The sequence below is a fragment of the Antechinus flavipes genome, chromosome 2 (assembly GCF_016432865.1).
Source record: "Antechinus flavipes isolate AdamAnt ecotype Samford, QLD, Australia chromosome 2, AdamAnt_v2, whole genome shotgun sequence".
Lineage (NCBI taxonomy): Eukaryota > Metazoa > Chordata > Mammalia > Dasyuromorphia > Dasyuridae > Antechinus > Antechinus flavipes.
The window spans coordinates 215,030,055-215,048,268 of NC_067399.1; the positions used below are offsets into that span (position 1 = coordinate 215,030,055).

At 35.8% G+C, this 18,214-nt stretch overlaps 1 protein-coding gene across 1 annotated transcript in view; it reads left to right on the forward strand.

The window, feature by feature from the left end:
• PLCG2 (phospholipase C gamma 2) overlaps nt 1-5,558 on the forward strand; it is a 157,005-nt gene extending 151,447 nt beyond the window's left edge. Inside the window, exons 32-33 of the mRNA XM_051976179.1 lie at nt 4,494-4,678; nt 5,224-5,558. Coding sequence (XP_051832139.1) covers nt 4,494-4,678; nt 5,224-5,266 — 228 coding nt within the window. The 3' untranslated portion in view covers nt 5,267-5,558. The remainder of the gene's footprint in view (nt 1-4,493; nt 4,679-5,223) is intronic.
• Nucleotides 5,559-18,214: the final 12,656 nt, after the last annotated feature.

The window sequence follows — 18,214 nt, forward strand, 5'->3', positions numbered from 1 at the left end:
TTCAGGATGAAAAAGGCACTAGCAGTTGGGATCAGCAAGGTCCTCATGTACAAGGTGGTACTTGGGCCGAATTCTGAGGAAAGTAAGGGATTCTGGGAGGCAAAGATAAGGAATGAATGCATTCTAGGAATAGGGAAAAATCTGTAGAAAGGCAAAAAGATGAGAGATGGAATATTATGTATCAAGAACAGCAAAGAGATCAATTGGGATGAAATACAGAGTTGGTGAAAAATAATAACGTATAAGCCTGGAAAAATAGGCTGGAGACAGATTGTACATGGCTTTAAATACCTACCAAGTACTGTAGATGGCAGAAAAGATAAATATATTTAAGAGAAAACCGATTACTTCCTGAGGAGGGAAGCTAAGAATCTTGGATGGGGTTATTAATGGAGTATCAGCTTGGCTGGGTTAATGTGATTGCTAAAGACTTGCTAATATGGTCTTAAGCTAGAGCACAATACCTGGATCAAACACAGTATCTTAAGTAAAAGCATAGTACCTGCATCAAAGTAGGTATCTTTTCTTTCTGCCTTCTGGGTTTTCAGATCTGGGCAGTTATTTTATCCTTTGAACCTAACCTATTCCACTGATCAACTAATCTATTTTTTAGCCAATACCAAATGGTTTTGGTAACTGCTGCTTTATAATATAATTTTAGATCTGATACAGCTAGGCCACATTCATTTGATTTTTTTTTTCATTAATTCCCTTGAAATTCTTGACCTTTTGTTTTTCCATATGAACTTTGTTGTTATTTTTTCTAGGTTATTAAAATAGTTTTTTGGGAGTCTGATTGGTATAGCACTAAACAAATAGATTAGTTTAGGTAGTATTGTCATCTTTATTATATTTGCTCAACCTATCCAATAACATTTAATATTTTTTCAATTGGGCAGTTATTTTAATAAGGGATATTGCCAAACTGGAGCAATTCCAGAAGAATCCTTGTACTCATAATTAATAGTTGATATGATATTAATTTTAAAACATCCCTTATCAGTTTGATTAAGCTGAGTGATCAAATAACTGAGCAGAATTAATATTCAGTCCCAGGCAGACACAGATTGGTCATTAGTTGGTGTACTGTGCCCTCAGAGAAAGCCTTCACCTTAGCCTTGTCTTTTTAGCCCATCAGAACGTGGAGGGACACTGAAATCTTTATGAAGAAAGTTAAAGGGAATGGGGTTGTTTAAGCTACAGAAGAGAGATGATAATTCTCTTAAGATATTTGAAGGGATCTAATTTGAAAGAGATCAATAGAGTCAGAATGAATCTTAGAGATCATCTTGACTGATCCATTATTTTATAGATGAAGGAACTGAAGTGTGAAAGGTTGCAGCGATTTGCTCACAGTCACATAACTAGTTGGTAGGAGAGTCAGAATAAAGTCCTTTGTCTTCTGATGCTCTATTCCAGGGCACTCAAAGAACTGAATAACAAAAAACAATTAAATGTTCATAAAAAATGATGGTTTTGTAATAATAACAATTACTGTTGTAATTGACATAAGATACTTTAAGATTTAATGCTTTATATGCTTTATTTCACTTGGTTTCCATAATAAGCCTGTAAGGTAAATACTATTGATTTTAAGGATGAGGAAACTCCTCATGGAGCTTAAATGACTTTACCTCTGCTACATAGCAAATAACAGAGGCAAGATTTGAACTCAGGTTTCTTGACTCCAAGCCAAGTATTAGATTATAACATGTTCCCTCTATGTTTTTTCATTATAGAGAGCACCTCTGATTCTTATAGTAAATGCCCTTAATTTACAGACACTTTTAGAATGAGCCCTGAAGGACAGAGTCTTAATTTTTTCCTCTCTGTTTGCTGTCTCAGATATAGGTTGCTTCCCCGACCCTACCCCACCCCTTTCTGGATTTTAATAATGTAAGAGATTGTGATTGTTCTGCTATACATTTCTCGTCCTGAATAATGTTGAATCAACATTTCTGCTTTCCTTTAAATAGTCTTATGTTTTGAGTTTATGTAAGAGTGATAATTATAATAATAATAACTAGAATTTATGTCATCCTTTAAATTTTGCAAAGAATTTTTCTTTTTATAAGTAACTCATTTCATCCTCATAACAACCTTGAGAGACAAGTACTGTCATTATCCCTATTTTGCAGATGAGGAAAGTTAAGGAAGACCAAAGTTAAGTGATATGACCCAAATATCTGAGATGGGTTTTGAATTTTGGTCCTCTAATCTTCCAGTTCAGTGCTCTATCCACTGAGCCATCTGGTGGAAATTGTTTTCTGTCTTGTGCTGTGTTTCTCACTGGTTTTAATTACTCTCTTAATTCCCAATTCCTTATCACCTAGTTGGATAATAGGTGCTTACAAAGAAGCATTTATCTAGGTAACCAAATATAAAGCATACAGAATAACTATTTTCCTGCCCTGTTGACAGGTAAATTATCGGAAGGTTCCAATCTTTATTTTCTTGGGAGTTAAGGGATAATTTTTTTTTAAACCAGGATTGTGTATCTTTATTTTGTACCTTATTTATTTAGACACACTTGACTTGGGATTGATAGTAAACTGCCTAGTGCTTGGGTTAAAGTTTACTTTTGTGTAACACCTATTAAAAAACATTTATAGCTCATGAGGTCTAAATTGCTAAAGAGAACAAATATTTTTAAAGTGCTTTATAAGCTCTTATTTGCCTATGATTTACATAATGAGAATTACTATATTATAATGGGCCCTTTTAGCAATGTGCTTAAAAACAGAAATGTGATTAGCCATTTTCTAAGTCATTGCCTATAAATTATGTTGTTTAAAAATTACCAGCAATTTAGTTTTTTTATTAATTCACATTGACTGGGACACCAAATGATCTGAATTGGTGAAATTTAAAAAAAAAACAAACTTTATTTCTTATAATAGCTTTTTATTTTCAAAATACATGCAAAGATAGTTTTCAACATTCATCTTTGCAAAGCCTTATGCTCCAAATTTTTCTCTCTCCTTCCCCCCACCTCCTCCTTTAGACAGTAAGTAATCCAATATAGGTTTAATATGAGCAATTCTTCTAAAAAAGAAAAATTAGATCAAAAAGGGAAAAAAGTGAGAAAGAAAACAAAGTACAAGCAAATAACAACAAAAAAGTGTAAATACTATGCTATGATACATATTCGTTCATTTATTTATTTATTTATTTTTATATTTTATTTTATTTTATAATAATTTATATTGACAGAATCCATGCCAGGGTAATTTTTTTTTTACAACATTATCCCTTGCACTCGCTTCTGTTCCAATTTTTCCCCTCCCACTCTCCATCCCCTCCCCTAGATGGCAAGCAGTCCTATATATGTTAGATATGTTACAGTATATCCTAGATACAATATATGTTTGCAGAACTAAACAGTTCTCTTGTTGCAAAGGGAGAATTGGATTCAGAAGGTAAAAATAACCCGAGAAGAAAAACAAAAATGCAAATAGTTTACATTCGTTTCCCAGTGTTCCTTCTTTGGGTGTAGCTGCTTCTGTCCATCATTTATCAATTGAAGCTCAGTTAGGTCTCTTTGTCAAAGAAATCCACTTCCATCAGAATACATCCTCATACAATATCGTTGTCGAAGTGTATAATGATCTCCTGGTTCTGCTCATTTCACTTAGCATCAGTTCATGTAAGTCTCTCCAAGCCTCTCTGTATTCATCCTGCTGGTCATTTCTTACAGAACAATAATATTCCATAAAATTCATATACCACAATTTACCCAGCCATTCTCCAATTGATGAGCATCCATTCATTTTCCAGCTTCTAGCCACTACAAACAGGGCTGCTACCAACATTTTGGCACATACAGGTCCCTTTCCCTTCTTTAGTATCTCTTTGGGATATAAGCCCAATAATAACACTGCTGGATCAAAGGGTATGCACAGTTTGATAACGTTTTGGGCATAATTCCAGATTGCTCTCCAGAATGGTTGGATTTGTTCACAACTCCACCAACAATGCATCACTGTCCCAGTTTTCCCGCATCCCCTCCAACATTCATATGATACATATTTAATCTCTACAATCCTTTCTCTGGATGCAGATGGCTCTATCACAAGTCTATTGAAATTAGCTTGAATCACCTCATTATTGAAAAGAGCCAAGTCCATCAGAGCTGATCAACACATGGTCTTGTTGTTGCTGTGTTCTCCTGGCTCTACTTTGTGAAGTTTTTTTTTTTAAATAAAACATATTTTATAAAATGATTCAGTCCCTCATTTTGACTAGAAAGAGCCTACTAGAATTTATAAATAGACCTTCCAGGGTCTTAAATTAGAAATTACCCCAATCTACAAGTGAGGTGTCTAGATCTGACTCTGCTATTTACTCAGTTGAGTAATCTTGGACAAATCAGCTTCCTCCTCTTTAAAACAAAGGGATGGGACCAGTTAATTCAAGATTCTTTCCAATTTTGACATTCAGTAGATGATGAGCCTGCATCTTCAGTGTCTGTTGGTCTTCATCTTACTTTTCAGGAAAGTGAAGAAGAACTCTATTCTTCCTGTCGCCAGCTCCGAAGGAGGCAAGAGGAGCTGAATAATCAGCTTTTCTTGTATGACTCTCATCAGAACTTACGTAACGCCAACAGAGATGCTCTTGTGAATGAATTCAATGTCAATGAGAATCAGTTGCAGCTGTATCAGGAAAAGTGCAACCGGAGGTAAGGCAGCATTGACCAGTCATTATCAGCTTGAAAGGATTCAATTATGTTGTGGATCCCAAGCCCCTGAAGATAAGGGGAGGTGCTTATATTTCTATCTCCATAAGCTTTTCTGAAAGTATTTTCATCTCTGCCCCTGGTCTGAGCCTATCTGTCCTTTATAAACAAACTTCCAAAAATACCTTTTGTTCAATTTTTCCAAGAACAAATATCATCTCCAGAAGAAAAGTTAGACTACAATTAACACTATAATTTACTGTTTAATGGATGAATATTTCAAAATTCAGTTTGTGTCTCTCATTACCTCACTACATGGATTTTTATTTAATTTTTAATTTTAATTTTTTTATTATAGCTTTTTATTTACAAGATATATGCAGGGTGATTTTTCAGCATCGACAATTGAAAAACCTTTTGTTCCAATTTTTTCCCTCCTCCCCAACCCCTCCCCAAGATGGCAGGTTGACAAATATATATTAAATATGTTAAAGTATAACTGCATGGATTTTTAAGTCTAATTTGTGACTTTGATTTATTTCTTTAAGATTAAGGGAGAAGAGAGTCAGTAACAGCAAATTCTACTCGTAGAACAAGCCTGCAGTTTGGGGACTCTGTATATGTGTGAGAGAGATAAACAGAGTATTTCACTAAGATCTTCAGAAGATGCATATCTGCGAAGTCATCACTCCTAAAGAACTGTTTGTCATCAGGATGAATTGTCTTAAGAAGAACCAAGCAGGATTCACCATGATGACTTTCTGTTCTCTCTCCTCTTGATATCTTTTTTAACTTATAGTCTGTACAAATTATACATAAGATACTTAACTTGTTTTCTGTGTCCAGTACAATATTTCCTGAATAAAGGCAAGCAGAAGCTCCATATGTTAACCTTCTGTATTTGACTAGTAAGAATAGTTTCTCTGCCAAAATACCTTGATTTCAGTGAACTAGGTAATTGATGACTGGTGACAGAGGAGCAGGAATCATTATATGTTAGCTTGCTAGATATTGAGGATTTTTATTGGAAAAGAAACACCATTTTTCCTTACCTTATGTACATCCACTTTGATGAGGAATAGGGAAGGAATTTTACCCTCTTGTCTCACTCTGTCAGTGGTATCCCTTCTTGCAACAGCTGTTACTCCAGTTAGTCAGTTTGCCCCAATACATATCAATAGACATTTAAAGTGGCAGCTTAGGATAATGGGATTGATTTATTGAATCACTTTACATGTGAGCTTAGGTTTTACATACTCTTAATATTTCAGGGACTAGCCTTCTAAATTGTCTAAATTTATTTAAATTTAGATTAAATTTTTTAAAGAAATAATCTAAATTGTCAGGGAAATTTTAAAATCTGTCTCTTTTTTAAAAAAGTGATTGTTGTTTGACAAGATGATCAAATTAATTCTTCCCATTAAGGTTAGGATTTCTAGGAAAGCATGGTTTTCAAGTTACTTATATGTCAATAGTTTTGTATCCCTCCAAACTTCAAAGCCAAGAGCATGCCTGATGATGGAACAAGGCCAGCTGAGCTGTAAGAACACAGCATGTTGTAGATATTTGTCCTTCCTTGAAGGTAGTGGTCTAAAATAGGCTCTTACTTGCATAAGATTCAGGCTAAATGACTACTAAACTCTTCAACCTGATTATTTTCTGGTTCTTTTGCTTGTTTCAGCAGTTAGTAAGAGAGTATTTCTTAAGAACATTCCTTACCACTTTTTGAGACATTTGTTGAGTAACATGAAGAAGATGAGAAGAGAGGAATGGTACATGAAAACATTGCTAAAACCTTAAGGAAGAAAAAATAATCTTGTATGCTTCCTTATAAAACCTGGACTGGAAAAGCTTAGTCCACAGTCTTTGCAGAGCTTTGTGCTAAGGGAAATTCATGATTAAGCTCTTTAAATAGTGTTTGGAATTTATATATATATATATATATATATATGTTTAATTCATACTCTGGCCAATGTTAACCTTAGTTTTTTTGTTATGATTTCACTGGCATAGGGAACTCTTTGGTGTGGAAACCTCCAATCTGAATGCAAATCACCAACTTCTCTGAAATTTATAGTTTTAGAGACTAAAATTTATATGTCAAGGACTTAGTCTTATAGTCCTTAACATAGGACTTGGATGTTAAGTGACTTGTCACGATTACACAGCCAATTTATGTATGAGATGGGACCTGAATCCAGGGGTTCCTAACTGTAAGGCTGGTCCTCTCCACTCTATACAATTCTGCCTATTATATGGTACCTTTTGAATACTTCCTCAAAAACTATGCAAATGATAATTTTTAATAAGCTATTTTAGGAAAGGATAATGTTTTGGATTTCTTCTAATCAGGACTTATTGGTAAGTTGCCATTCAGAGTGAATTGTTCATTGGCTTAGAAGAAAATATTTTTTATGGTCCACCCTATTTCACTGCTCTCAAGAATTGTCATGAAATGGATCTGAAGAGGAACACAGCAATGAACACACAAGAATAACTGTTAGTTACATTTGTGTGGAATTGGGGATGCAGGTAGAGCAGAATGGATTCTTTTTCCTTTAACCAGAAGACTCTTTTTGTAAGATGTGCTTTTGTAAGCACAGCCTTACATTATGGTAAAACTATTATATGGAATCATTTCCTGAAATACCCTCTTCAGTGCTTCTTTTAAAGAGTTATAATCCAATTTTTTCTAAAACTGAACTTTTAGGTTTATTCAGGGTAAGCCAGTTTGAATGCATTTATGTGGCTTGACTACTTGTTGAACATTCACTGAGGTGGAGGAGGTGTTTAATGAAGTAAATATATTTAATTCTGAAGACTGCTGAGCAAAGAGTATTTCATATGGTCCAAAAAGCTTTCACAAACAATCAAAAATCAAAATTGCCTTGGTCCAAATGTTGCTGTGAAACATCATTTAGGAACTGCTTTCAACTCATTATCCTCATCACAGCCTATATGAATGAAATCTTGCTTTTTCTTTCCCTTGTCACATTTTTCTCTCAGCTTAATTACTCTTTGGTTGATGATTTAACCTTTTCTTTTTTTTTTTTTCCAGCCTGGCAATAGATAGAAAGTTTAGTAATTGTCTTTTGAACCAAACCACTGAATTACTTCTCTTCTCCCAACACATCACCCAGACTCCCAAAAGCTTCCCTTAATCTGGTCCTTTGCATTAGCCCATATGAATCTAAATACTGTTCAGTCCTAGCATAGATAATAGAGCCCAAGCACAAGTACTCCTGAACTAGATATCTGCAATGTAATTTCACTGTTAGTTTGTAGTTTTATGAATTTCAGAACCAACAAATATATACATACAAAGCTAATTGACATGTTTTTGTGGAGTTCGATTTTTGAAGAGTACCAGGAACACTCACCTGTTCAAAATTATCTTACCTGCCCAGGTCTTACTGCCCCCAATTCCACCCTTAGAGATTTATTCTTTTGGGTTCTTATTTCTATGATTCCTTTAAAAAGGTGCTAACTGGAAAGATAACATATTACTTTTCATTAACACTAAGTTGTTAATAACCAATCAGTTCTATTCCAATGAATGCTAAAGATTAGCAATATGTTTAATATCATAATTGAGAGAAGAATGGCCCAGGTATCAGAGCTCTGTACATACACATACACCCACAGCCCTATAAAAAATTAATTTAAATCAGTTACACAAAAATTCCCTCTGATATGGAGAGGCAATGTCTAAATGGCATCTAAGGGATCTTCTTCTTTTCTTTTTTGGAGAGATTTTTTAAATTAAAGCTTTTTATTTACAAAACATATGCATGGGTAATTCTTGAACATTATTCCAAATTTTCCCCTCCTTCCCCCCACTCCCTCCCTTAGATGGCAGGTAGTCCAATACATGTTAAAAATGTTAAAATATATGTTAAATCCAATATATGTATACAAATTTATACAGTTATCTTGCTGTACAAGAAAAATCAGATCAAGAGGAGAAAAAAAACTGGGAAAGAAAACAAAACGCAATTGAATAACAACAGAAAGAGTGAGAATGCTATGTTGTGGTTCATACTCAGCTCCCACAGGCCTCTCTCTGGGTGTAGATGGCTCTCTTCATCACTGAACAATTGGAACTGGTTTGAATTATTTCTTTGTTGAAGAGAGCTCTGTCCATCAGAATCGATCATCGTATAGTCTTGTTGTTGCCACGTATAATGATCTCCTGGTTCTGCTCGTTTCACTCAGCATCAATTCATGTAAGTCTACCCAGGTTTCTCTGAAATTCTCCTGCTGGTCATTTCTTAAGAACAATGATATTCCATAACATTCATATACCATAATTTATTCAGCCATTCTCCACTTGATAAAGGATCTTCTTAATCTTGAACCATAAAATAGAGAGAATGCTTTCTTTTTTACTTCATGTCTCTTTTATTTAGAGAGCCCTGAAATTGTATTTTTGATCAGCAGGAATGAAGAATTATAGATAGAACAGACAGAATTAATAAAGAATTAAACATCCAGATATTTGTCAGAGGATCAATTAAGTTTGCTTCAGGACTGCTTCTTTTAAAGATGATGCCCTATTTGTTAGATTCTACTGCTACCTTACTTTCAGCACAGATTTCTCATCAAAATCCTACACAGATAGAAATTGTGCCTGCTTTTCTTTAGATTTTTGAGCTACTGCATTTGTAAACTTGTGTGTTCTACTATCAAAGTTTAATTTATTTTTATATAAATATTATATGTCTAAGTGTATATAGCAAAGAATATCTTACTATCTCCCAAGCAGTGGGCTGATATTAATGTTGTAATGGATTAAATTGTTCAATTTTATTTTAAGAAAAGTTTGGTGTAATGATTAATATTGAACTAGATTTTCCTGTTGCTTAGTTTTTTTTCTTTTTTTTTTTTTGAGATATGAAACTAAAGATGAAAGATTTCAAGAGAGAAATGGGAAAGGTCATTTTTTAAAAAAAAACCTCTAATGTTCCATGTAGTATTCATAATCTGTTACTATAGGATGACTCTACTTTAGAAAACTAATGTATGAAAACCCAGGATGTACAAAGCACAAAGCCAGAAGATGGTTAATTATTTTAGCAATGGTTTCTTCACCTTTAAATAATGAGCTCCTCCAGTGTGCTTTAATCATCAATCAATAGATATTCAGGAAAGCCATGTAACTGTAGCAAGGGACCCACAACTATTGATAAAATACTTAGAATCAAACTTTTTTCTATATTTTGTGGCAGGAATATAATATGCTAAGCTTTAGAGAGAGATACAAAGAGAACAAAAAGTTTCTGCTCTCAAGGAGCTAACATTTTTTAAAATAGCTTTTTATTTACAAGTGCATGGGTAATTTTACAGCATTGACAATTGCCAAATCTTTTGTTCCAATTTTTCCCCTCCTTCCCCCATCCCCTCCCCTAGATAGCAGGATGACCAATAGATGTTAAATATATTAAAGTATAAATTAGATACACAATAAGTATACATGACCAAACCATTATTTTGCTGTACAAAAAGAATTGGACTCTGAAATATTGTACAATTAGCCTATGAAGGAAATCCAAAATGCAGGCAGGCAAAAATATAGGGATTGGGAATTCAATGTAATGGTTCTTAGTCATTTCTCTGAGTTCTTTCGCTGGGTATAGCTGGTTCAGTTCATTACTGCTCCATTGGAACTGATTTGGTTCATCTCATTGCTGAAGATGGGCAGGTCCATCAGAATTGATCATTATATAGTATTGTTGTTGAAGTATATAATGATCTCCTGGTCCTGCTCGTTTCACTCAGCATCAGTTCGTTAATTCTCAAGGAGCTAACATTCTGATGGGGGAGACAACATATACATAAATCAGCACATTAAAAAAAAAGAGAGAGACTTACAAAAAATGGATGAAAACCCAAGAGGGAAAATCATTAACAGGGCGGTAGTAGTGGCGGAAACAGGGAAGGCCTTCTGAAAGAGGCAGCCCTTGAACTGATTCTTTAAAAAAAACTGGGGGTTGATGCAGACACAAATTAGAAGGGATAGCTTTCTCTTCCCAAACAATTTGCTATGTCCTTCTCCAATTCATTTTTCAGATGAGAAAACCAAGATAAACAGGGTGAAGTGGCTTGCCCAGGGTCACACAGCTAGTGAGTGTCTGAGGGCCGGGTTTGAACTCAGGATGATTCCTTCCTGACTAGTCCCAGCCCTCTACAGTGATACCTTGCTGTTCCATCTAAGCTATAGTAGAAAGAGAAATAAGATTTAATAACTGCTTGGATAGAGTGGGCTAGTGAAAGACTTCAGGAGGGATACCAAGGTTGCAAACATGGATGACTAGAATGGGAGTGCCCCAGACTGTAATAGAGATGTTTGGGGGACAGACGTTCTGTTTTGGACATGTTGAGTTTGAGATGTTATAGAATATCCAAGTCAAAATGTTTAATAGGCATTTGATGATGGGAAACTGGAGCTCAGGCAAGAGACCTTGGTTGGATAGTTATACATCTGAAAATACTCTGTGTGGGCTAGGGAAAAAGGGAATACATTTTTATATTGTACCTGCTATGTTTCAGGCATTGTTCTGAGCACTTTCCAGATATCTCATAAAGATCCTCAAAATCTTCTCTACTTTACAATTGAGGAAACTAAGGTAGACCCTGAGGTAAAGTGACTTTCCCAAGATCACACAGAGATTATATAATGTCACATTTGAACCCAAAACTTTTTGGTGTAGGCCACCCAGCTGCCTCATAGGTAGGGATATGTACAGAGATAATTATTTACTGAGATCACCAAGTGAAAGTAGGGAGATGTGACTTTTGTCCCAAGGCCTGTTGCCATGGGACTCTCTGCTTATTGGTGGAGATGAAAGCCTTACCCTATGTGAGGAGCCCGATTCTCTTATCAGCCTCTTTGGGGACCTTTCAAGCTTTTAATCTTCACAATTCTGAGTTGCTTTGGGCGATTCTGGCTTTTAGCTTTGAGAGAGAAGATGGAAGAGACCAACTCCAAGTCACTAAAGAAGGCTTTGGGAAGACATGAGAGGATGTGGTAGTCTTCATCATGTCCTTGTTCCCAATTTGCTGGGTAGGAATGATGGCCATGATGAGTCTCATATAGGTCAGGAGAAAATATAAAGATTTTGGAGGAATTCCCCTCAAAGAGATCTAATTTTCTTTCTCTTGGTTGAGCTGAATTACCTTGATCCCAGTGGATGAGCTCCTCCACTCTCTATTGTTTAGCATGTATCCTATTATATATACTTTCTCTGATTCCTGTTTTTATTTGCAATGAACTTCTTTGCTATTTGCTATGAACTCATTATGGAAATGACGTTAAGTAGGAAAGGGGTCATGCCTTGGATATAGAACTTGGGGTCCCTCTTTCCTCCAAATGACAGTCGTCAAAAGATAACACACTTGATCATATCCCCTTAGAAGATCAGTGCTTAAGGAAAAGCCTGATACACCTCCCTCCCTCTCACCAATAGGAGAGCTCAGTGGTCCCTTGCCCCAATTTCCTCCTTACCCTCCTAAAGGGAATGAAACTCTTCCTTGGACAAGAATAAGGGAAGCAGGGGCTAGAGATGTCTATTCTGTCTCCCTTCAAACTGCCCAGAATGATAGCTCCTAATCATGGATGGACCTCATTTTTGTGGGCCCTTTCCTTCTACTTCAGAAAGAAAAAAGAAGAGAACTTAAGAGACAGTCTTAGGGGATTTATACACTTAGTGGACATGACCTGGATGAAAAGTCAGCAAAGGAGACTAAAAAATCATCAGCTAGAAAGGAGGATAACAAAAAGAATAAAGAAAACCCAGAAAGGAGAGTTTGTCCAAGAGGGGACTCATAGAAGACTGACATTGAAACATTCAGGATTTTGATGGATCAGGTATAGATAATTTAGTTCGCTTGTTCATGAACAGTAAGTCAGGACTAGGACAGCAAAGAAAACCTCTATGCCTGGGGTCCTAAAAAACCTTCCAGAAATGAAAATAAAACCAGTCAGAAGTATGGAGAGGATACATATTCTACCTCTTTGATTCCTTGATTGGCTGTCATGGAGTCAATACTGTTATAGAGCAAAACTGCTTAAAATGTGAGTTGCCACCCTATATGGATTAACATAACAATGTAGGGGTTGTGAAATTATGATTTAATATAAACATATGTTTGATTTGTCGACCTGCTTCATATACCTATAAACCTGGTGTCACATAAAAATTTCTTGCGTGAAAAGAGGTTATAAGTGGAAAAGGTTAAAAAAGCCCTATATTGAGAACTATTTAAATAGTAAACAATTCTTTTGTGGAATTCTTTCTAGAAAACGATATACATATTTAAAAAACATTGCCCTCTTTAATCTAGAAGATTATTCTAAATTTCCATTTTGCTTTCCCACTCCAAATCCTATTCTCTCCATTTTCCAGATGAGATAACTATCAGCCACACAAGACTGTTGTGAGAATTAAATGCTTGTGAAAGAACACATTTTACAAAGTGCTCTTCAAATATCTAGTATTCAAATTTGAAAACTACTGATAAGCCCACATTAAGCCAGGGTTTACCTTGGGAAAACTAACTGGAAATAAGAATGTGTGTATACTCTGGGCCAGTTTGCCAGAAACTGCACATAATTTTTATTTGATTGTAGGTGGAAAGAACAATATTTTAGATCACAGGATCTGGATTGGGATCTTGGTTCCATTACTTATTAATTCTATGAATCTGAACAGGCAAGTTCACTTTTCTGGATCTCAATTATTTCCTTTATAAAATGAGGGGTATAGTGGGAATTCATCAAACAGCTGGCAAAATCATGGGATTATAGACTTAGAGCTAGAAAAGATCTTAGAGATCATCTTGATTAATTCCCTCATTTTATAGATGAGGATGCCAGGAGATGTGTCCAAGTCATCTAAGTTGTAAGCCAAGATTCAAACCTAGGACTTTTAACTTCAAATCCTTTACTTTTCCTAAGGGCATGAATACAAGATGCTAGATTTTCTGTTTAAGGTAACACATGGAACACAAGCAGCATAGATTGGAAATAACACTTCATGACCCTAAGAAACAGAGAGGTGGGCTAGGAATCTGCCATTGTCATTTAAACCTCAATTGATTTTAAGATTTAGCTCATATTCTGCCTTCTGTAAGAGGCTTTCCCTCTGAGTTTGCCTTCCATTTACTTTGGATGTATCTTGTATATACCAGTTGTTGACACATTTTTTTCTAGAATGGGAGATCCTTGAGTTTGGGGACTGATTTTGGTTTTTGTAATTCTTTGCACCTCTTTGCAAACCACTCCAGTATCTTTGCTAAGATAACCCTCAATGGAGTCATGAAGAGTCAGGACTGAATTGACTGAATAAGTGCTAAGTAGCACTCAGCACAGTCCGTGGTATATAATAAGTGCTTACTAAATGCTTTTTGATGTAGGGCTCATGCATCCATGTGAATGACTTCCTAGAGGTGGTTGTTGTTCTTCATATTTGAAGATCAAAATGTCAGGGTCAAAGTTTAGTGTGTGGGACCATGGTTCTACTGATATAAGCTTGAAAGGCTCTACCACAGGTCTAGCACAAATAATGCGCTTGAACATCTGGGGTGGAGATGTTTGTGCATCTCGGGTACACGTCTGCGGTTGAAGTGTCCCCAAATTTGTGCATCTCACATTTCTTTGGAGTTGCTCCCGTTCTGCTTTGCTCATAGAGCACAGCACCTTCTTTGATGTGGGCACACTGTGTTGGGTGGTCCTGTGCCGATGTCTCTCATGTCTCAATCGATACCAGAGCTCTTCAGGGAGACCTTGAGAGTGATACGGAACAGGCTGTGGAACGGACTTTCTGCTGCTTGTGCTAATTCTGCCCTGACCATTAGATGGCCAGGACTTGATGGACACCTCGAATCTCATACAGATCAGAAGAAAATCCTGCCCACTCTCCAGAAAAGCTTGTGCTGGTCAGTGCTGCTCAGCTGACAGCAAAGCCCTAGAATGCCAAAGTGGGAAAAGTTGGCGTGGCAGAAAACGACAGAATAGAAACAGGGCAGGCTGAAGATTAGATGAGGTTCAATCAAGAAATGGAGGAGAGAAAATTTTCTTTGATGGTACTGACTCAAAGGGAGTGTACAGGTACAAGCAAAAGAGAAGTCAAATTTCTGCAAACCCCAAGTCACACAAGATAGGACTTTTACTAGGATTATATAGCTCCTTATGGGAAGGGAGAATTTTCTTGTCTTGCCTGAAGTACAAGGCTTTTCTGCATATTTGCTTTATAAATAAAATGTTATGTTATTGCTTGTTAGCCTGAATGCTTATCGAAGTGCTAAAGACCTAAACCTTGGGGGAGGAATAAGAATCCAAGATTTCATTGGATGGGAACAGAAGGGAAAGATTTTGTGAGAAGCAGCCTTTTTTGCCCAAACACACACCCTAACCGGGATCACAGGGAGTTGGACTAGAATATTTCTTTTATAGTTCAAAGTTCTATGAAATGGGCCTTTTCCATTATATAAGCTGAGCAAAATTGTGATAGTGATACTATTTCTGAAGTAGTGACTGATGTTGAATATTGCTGTTTCCTGAAACTAAAACAAATCATTTTGAGCAAAACTTGTGACAACCATTTGAATATATATTTTCTGGAATTGTTATTGAATTTTCACTTGTACATATCTCCTCAGTTAGATTATAACCTGCTCAAGTACATAAATCTTGTCTTGTATCTTGATCTCCCCCATATCCCACAGTCTAATAGGCATATGTGAGTGCTCAATAGTTGTTGCCAGACTGGAAAATGCCCTTCTTTTTCTTTTCACTCTGTAAAAGAGTCCAAGGAAGGAAATAAACCCAGAGAGGCTATATTGACTTCCATTCTAGGTCACTAGGGGCATGAACATGACTATTGGAGTCTTCTGAACAAGATAACTTCCTAAACTTCTTTTATCACTAACATGAGGATCACTGTTGGCATTCCAGGGGGTACCTACTCCTCTTTAAACACAGCATGCTATTTTCCTTCCTACGGCAAGGCAAAAAAAAAAAAAAAAATCAAGATCCAGGGCAGCAGACCCACAGGACCAGCAGGAGCCTGGAAGAAAGTGTTCAACAACAGAGTACAAAGGGACAACTTTAGGTTTCCATTACATATTCCTCTCCCCTCCCCAAGTGCTATTTAAAATTGTATTGTTTTTGATCAAAAGTAGTTCTAAGGAATTCTTTGTAACTAAACCAGTTTGCAAAAAGTGCCATCTGTTAGGAACAACTATCATTTCTAACATTTATATAGAAATAGTCTAGTCTCATGGAAAGGACATTTGCCTAGAAGTTTGTGATCTCACCTGTTTGAATGTTCCCACCAAACAATACAGATTACAACCTATCTCCAAATTATCCTGTATATATTTTGGCTGTTTGCCTGTTTCCTCCGCTGTGAGACTGTGGATTCCTTTATAGTAGGGATTGGTTTGCTTTTTTTATCCTTTCTTATCTTTGTTTGTAACTCCAGCATGTAGCACACATCAGATACTTAATAAATGAATACAGACTGACTTACCAATGTCTGCCTTACTGACTTACCAATGACTGATCCAAACAATATAAGTTCCTTGAGAGCAAGAATTGTTTTGTTTTTGTCTTTGGGCTCCCAGGACTTAGCATAGTGCTTTGTACATATTAGGTGCTTTAATGTTTATTAATCAAATGAGCTTTGGCAATAAGAGTTGAGAAAGAGATGAAAGGAATAAGAATAGGCAATGAGGAAACCAAATTATCACTCTTTGCTGATGATATGATGACATACTTAGAGAACCCCAGAGATTCTACCAAAAAGTTATTAGAAACAATCTACACCTTCAGCAAAGTTGCAGGATATAAAATAAACCCACATAAGCCATCAGCATTCTTATATATCACTAACAAAACCCAACAGTTAGAGTTACAAAAAGAAATTCCATTTAAAGTAACTACTGATTGTATAAAATATTTAGGAATCTATCTGCCAAGGGAAAATCAGAAACTTTATGAGCAAAACTATAAAATACTTTCCACACAAATTAAGTCTGATCTAACCAACTGGAAAAATATTAAATGCTCTTGGATTGGGCGAGCAAATATAATAAAGATGACAATATTACCTAAATTAATCTACTTATTTAGCGCTATACCAATCAGACTCCCAAAAAACTACTTTGATGAATTAGAAAAAATAACAACAAAGTTCATATGGAAAAACAAAAGGTCAAGAATTTCAAGGGAATTAATGAAAAAAAAATCAAATGAAGGTGGCCTAGTTGTACCAGATCTAAAATTATATTATAAAGCAGCAGTTACTAAAACCATCTGGTATTGGCTAAGAAATAGACTATTGATCAATGGAATAGGTTAGGTTCAAAGGACAAAACAGCCAATAACTTTAATAATATAGTGTTTGACAAACCCAAAGACACAAGTTTCTGGGATAAGAATGCATTATTTGACAAAAATTGCTGGGAAAATTGGAAATCAGTATGGCAGAAACTAGGCATTGACCCACACTTAACACCGTACACCAAGATAAGGTCAAAATGGGTTCATGACCTAGGCATAAAAAATGAGATGATAAATAAATTGGAAGAGCATAGGATAGTTTACCTGTCAGACCCATGGAAGAGGGAGGAATTTATGACCAAAGAAGAACTAGAGATCACTATTGACCACAACATAGAAAATTTTGATTATATCAAATTGAAAAGTTTTTGTACAAACAAAACTAATGCAGACAAGATTAGAAGGGAAACAATAAACTGGGAAAACATTTTTACAATCAAAGGTTCTGATAAAGGCCTCATTTCCAAAATATATAGAGAATTGACTCTAATCTATAAGAAATCAAACCATTCTCCAATTGATAAATAGTCAAAAGATATGAACAGACAATTCTCAGACGAAGAAACTGAAACTATTTATAGACATATGAAAATATGCTCCAAATCATTATTAATCAGAGAAATGCAAATTAAGACAACTCTGAGATACCACTACACACTTGTCAGATTGGTTAGAATGACAGGAAAAGATAATGGGGAATGTTGGAGGGGATGTGGGAAAACAGGGACACTGATACATTGTTGGTGGAATTGTGAACACATCCAGCCATTCTGGAGAGCAATTTGGAACTATGCTCAAAAAAGTTATCAAACTGTGCATACCCTTTGATCCAGCAATGTTTCTACTGGGCTTATACCCCAAAGAGATATTAAAGAAAGGAAAGGGACCTGTATGTGCCAAAATGTTTGTGGCAGCCCTGTTTGTAGTGGCTAGAAGCTGGAAAATGAAAGGATGTCCATCAATTGGAGAACGGTTGAGTAAATTGTGGTATATGAATGTTATGGAATATTATTGTTCTGTAAGGAATGACCAGCAGGATGAATACAGAGAGGACTGGCGAGACTTACATGAACTGATGCTGAGTGAAATGAATAGAACCAGGAGATCATTATATACCTCAACAATGATACTGTTTGAGGATGTATTCTGATGGAAGTGGATCTCTTCGATAAAGAGAGCCTTAATTGATCAAAGAT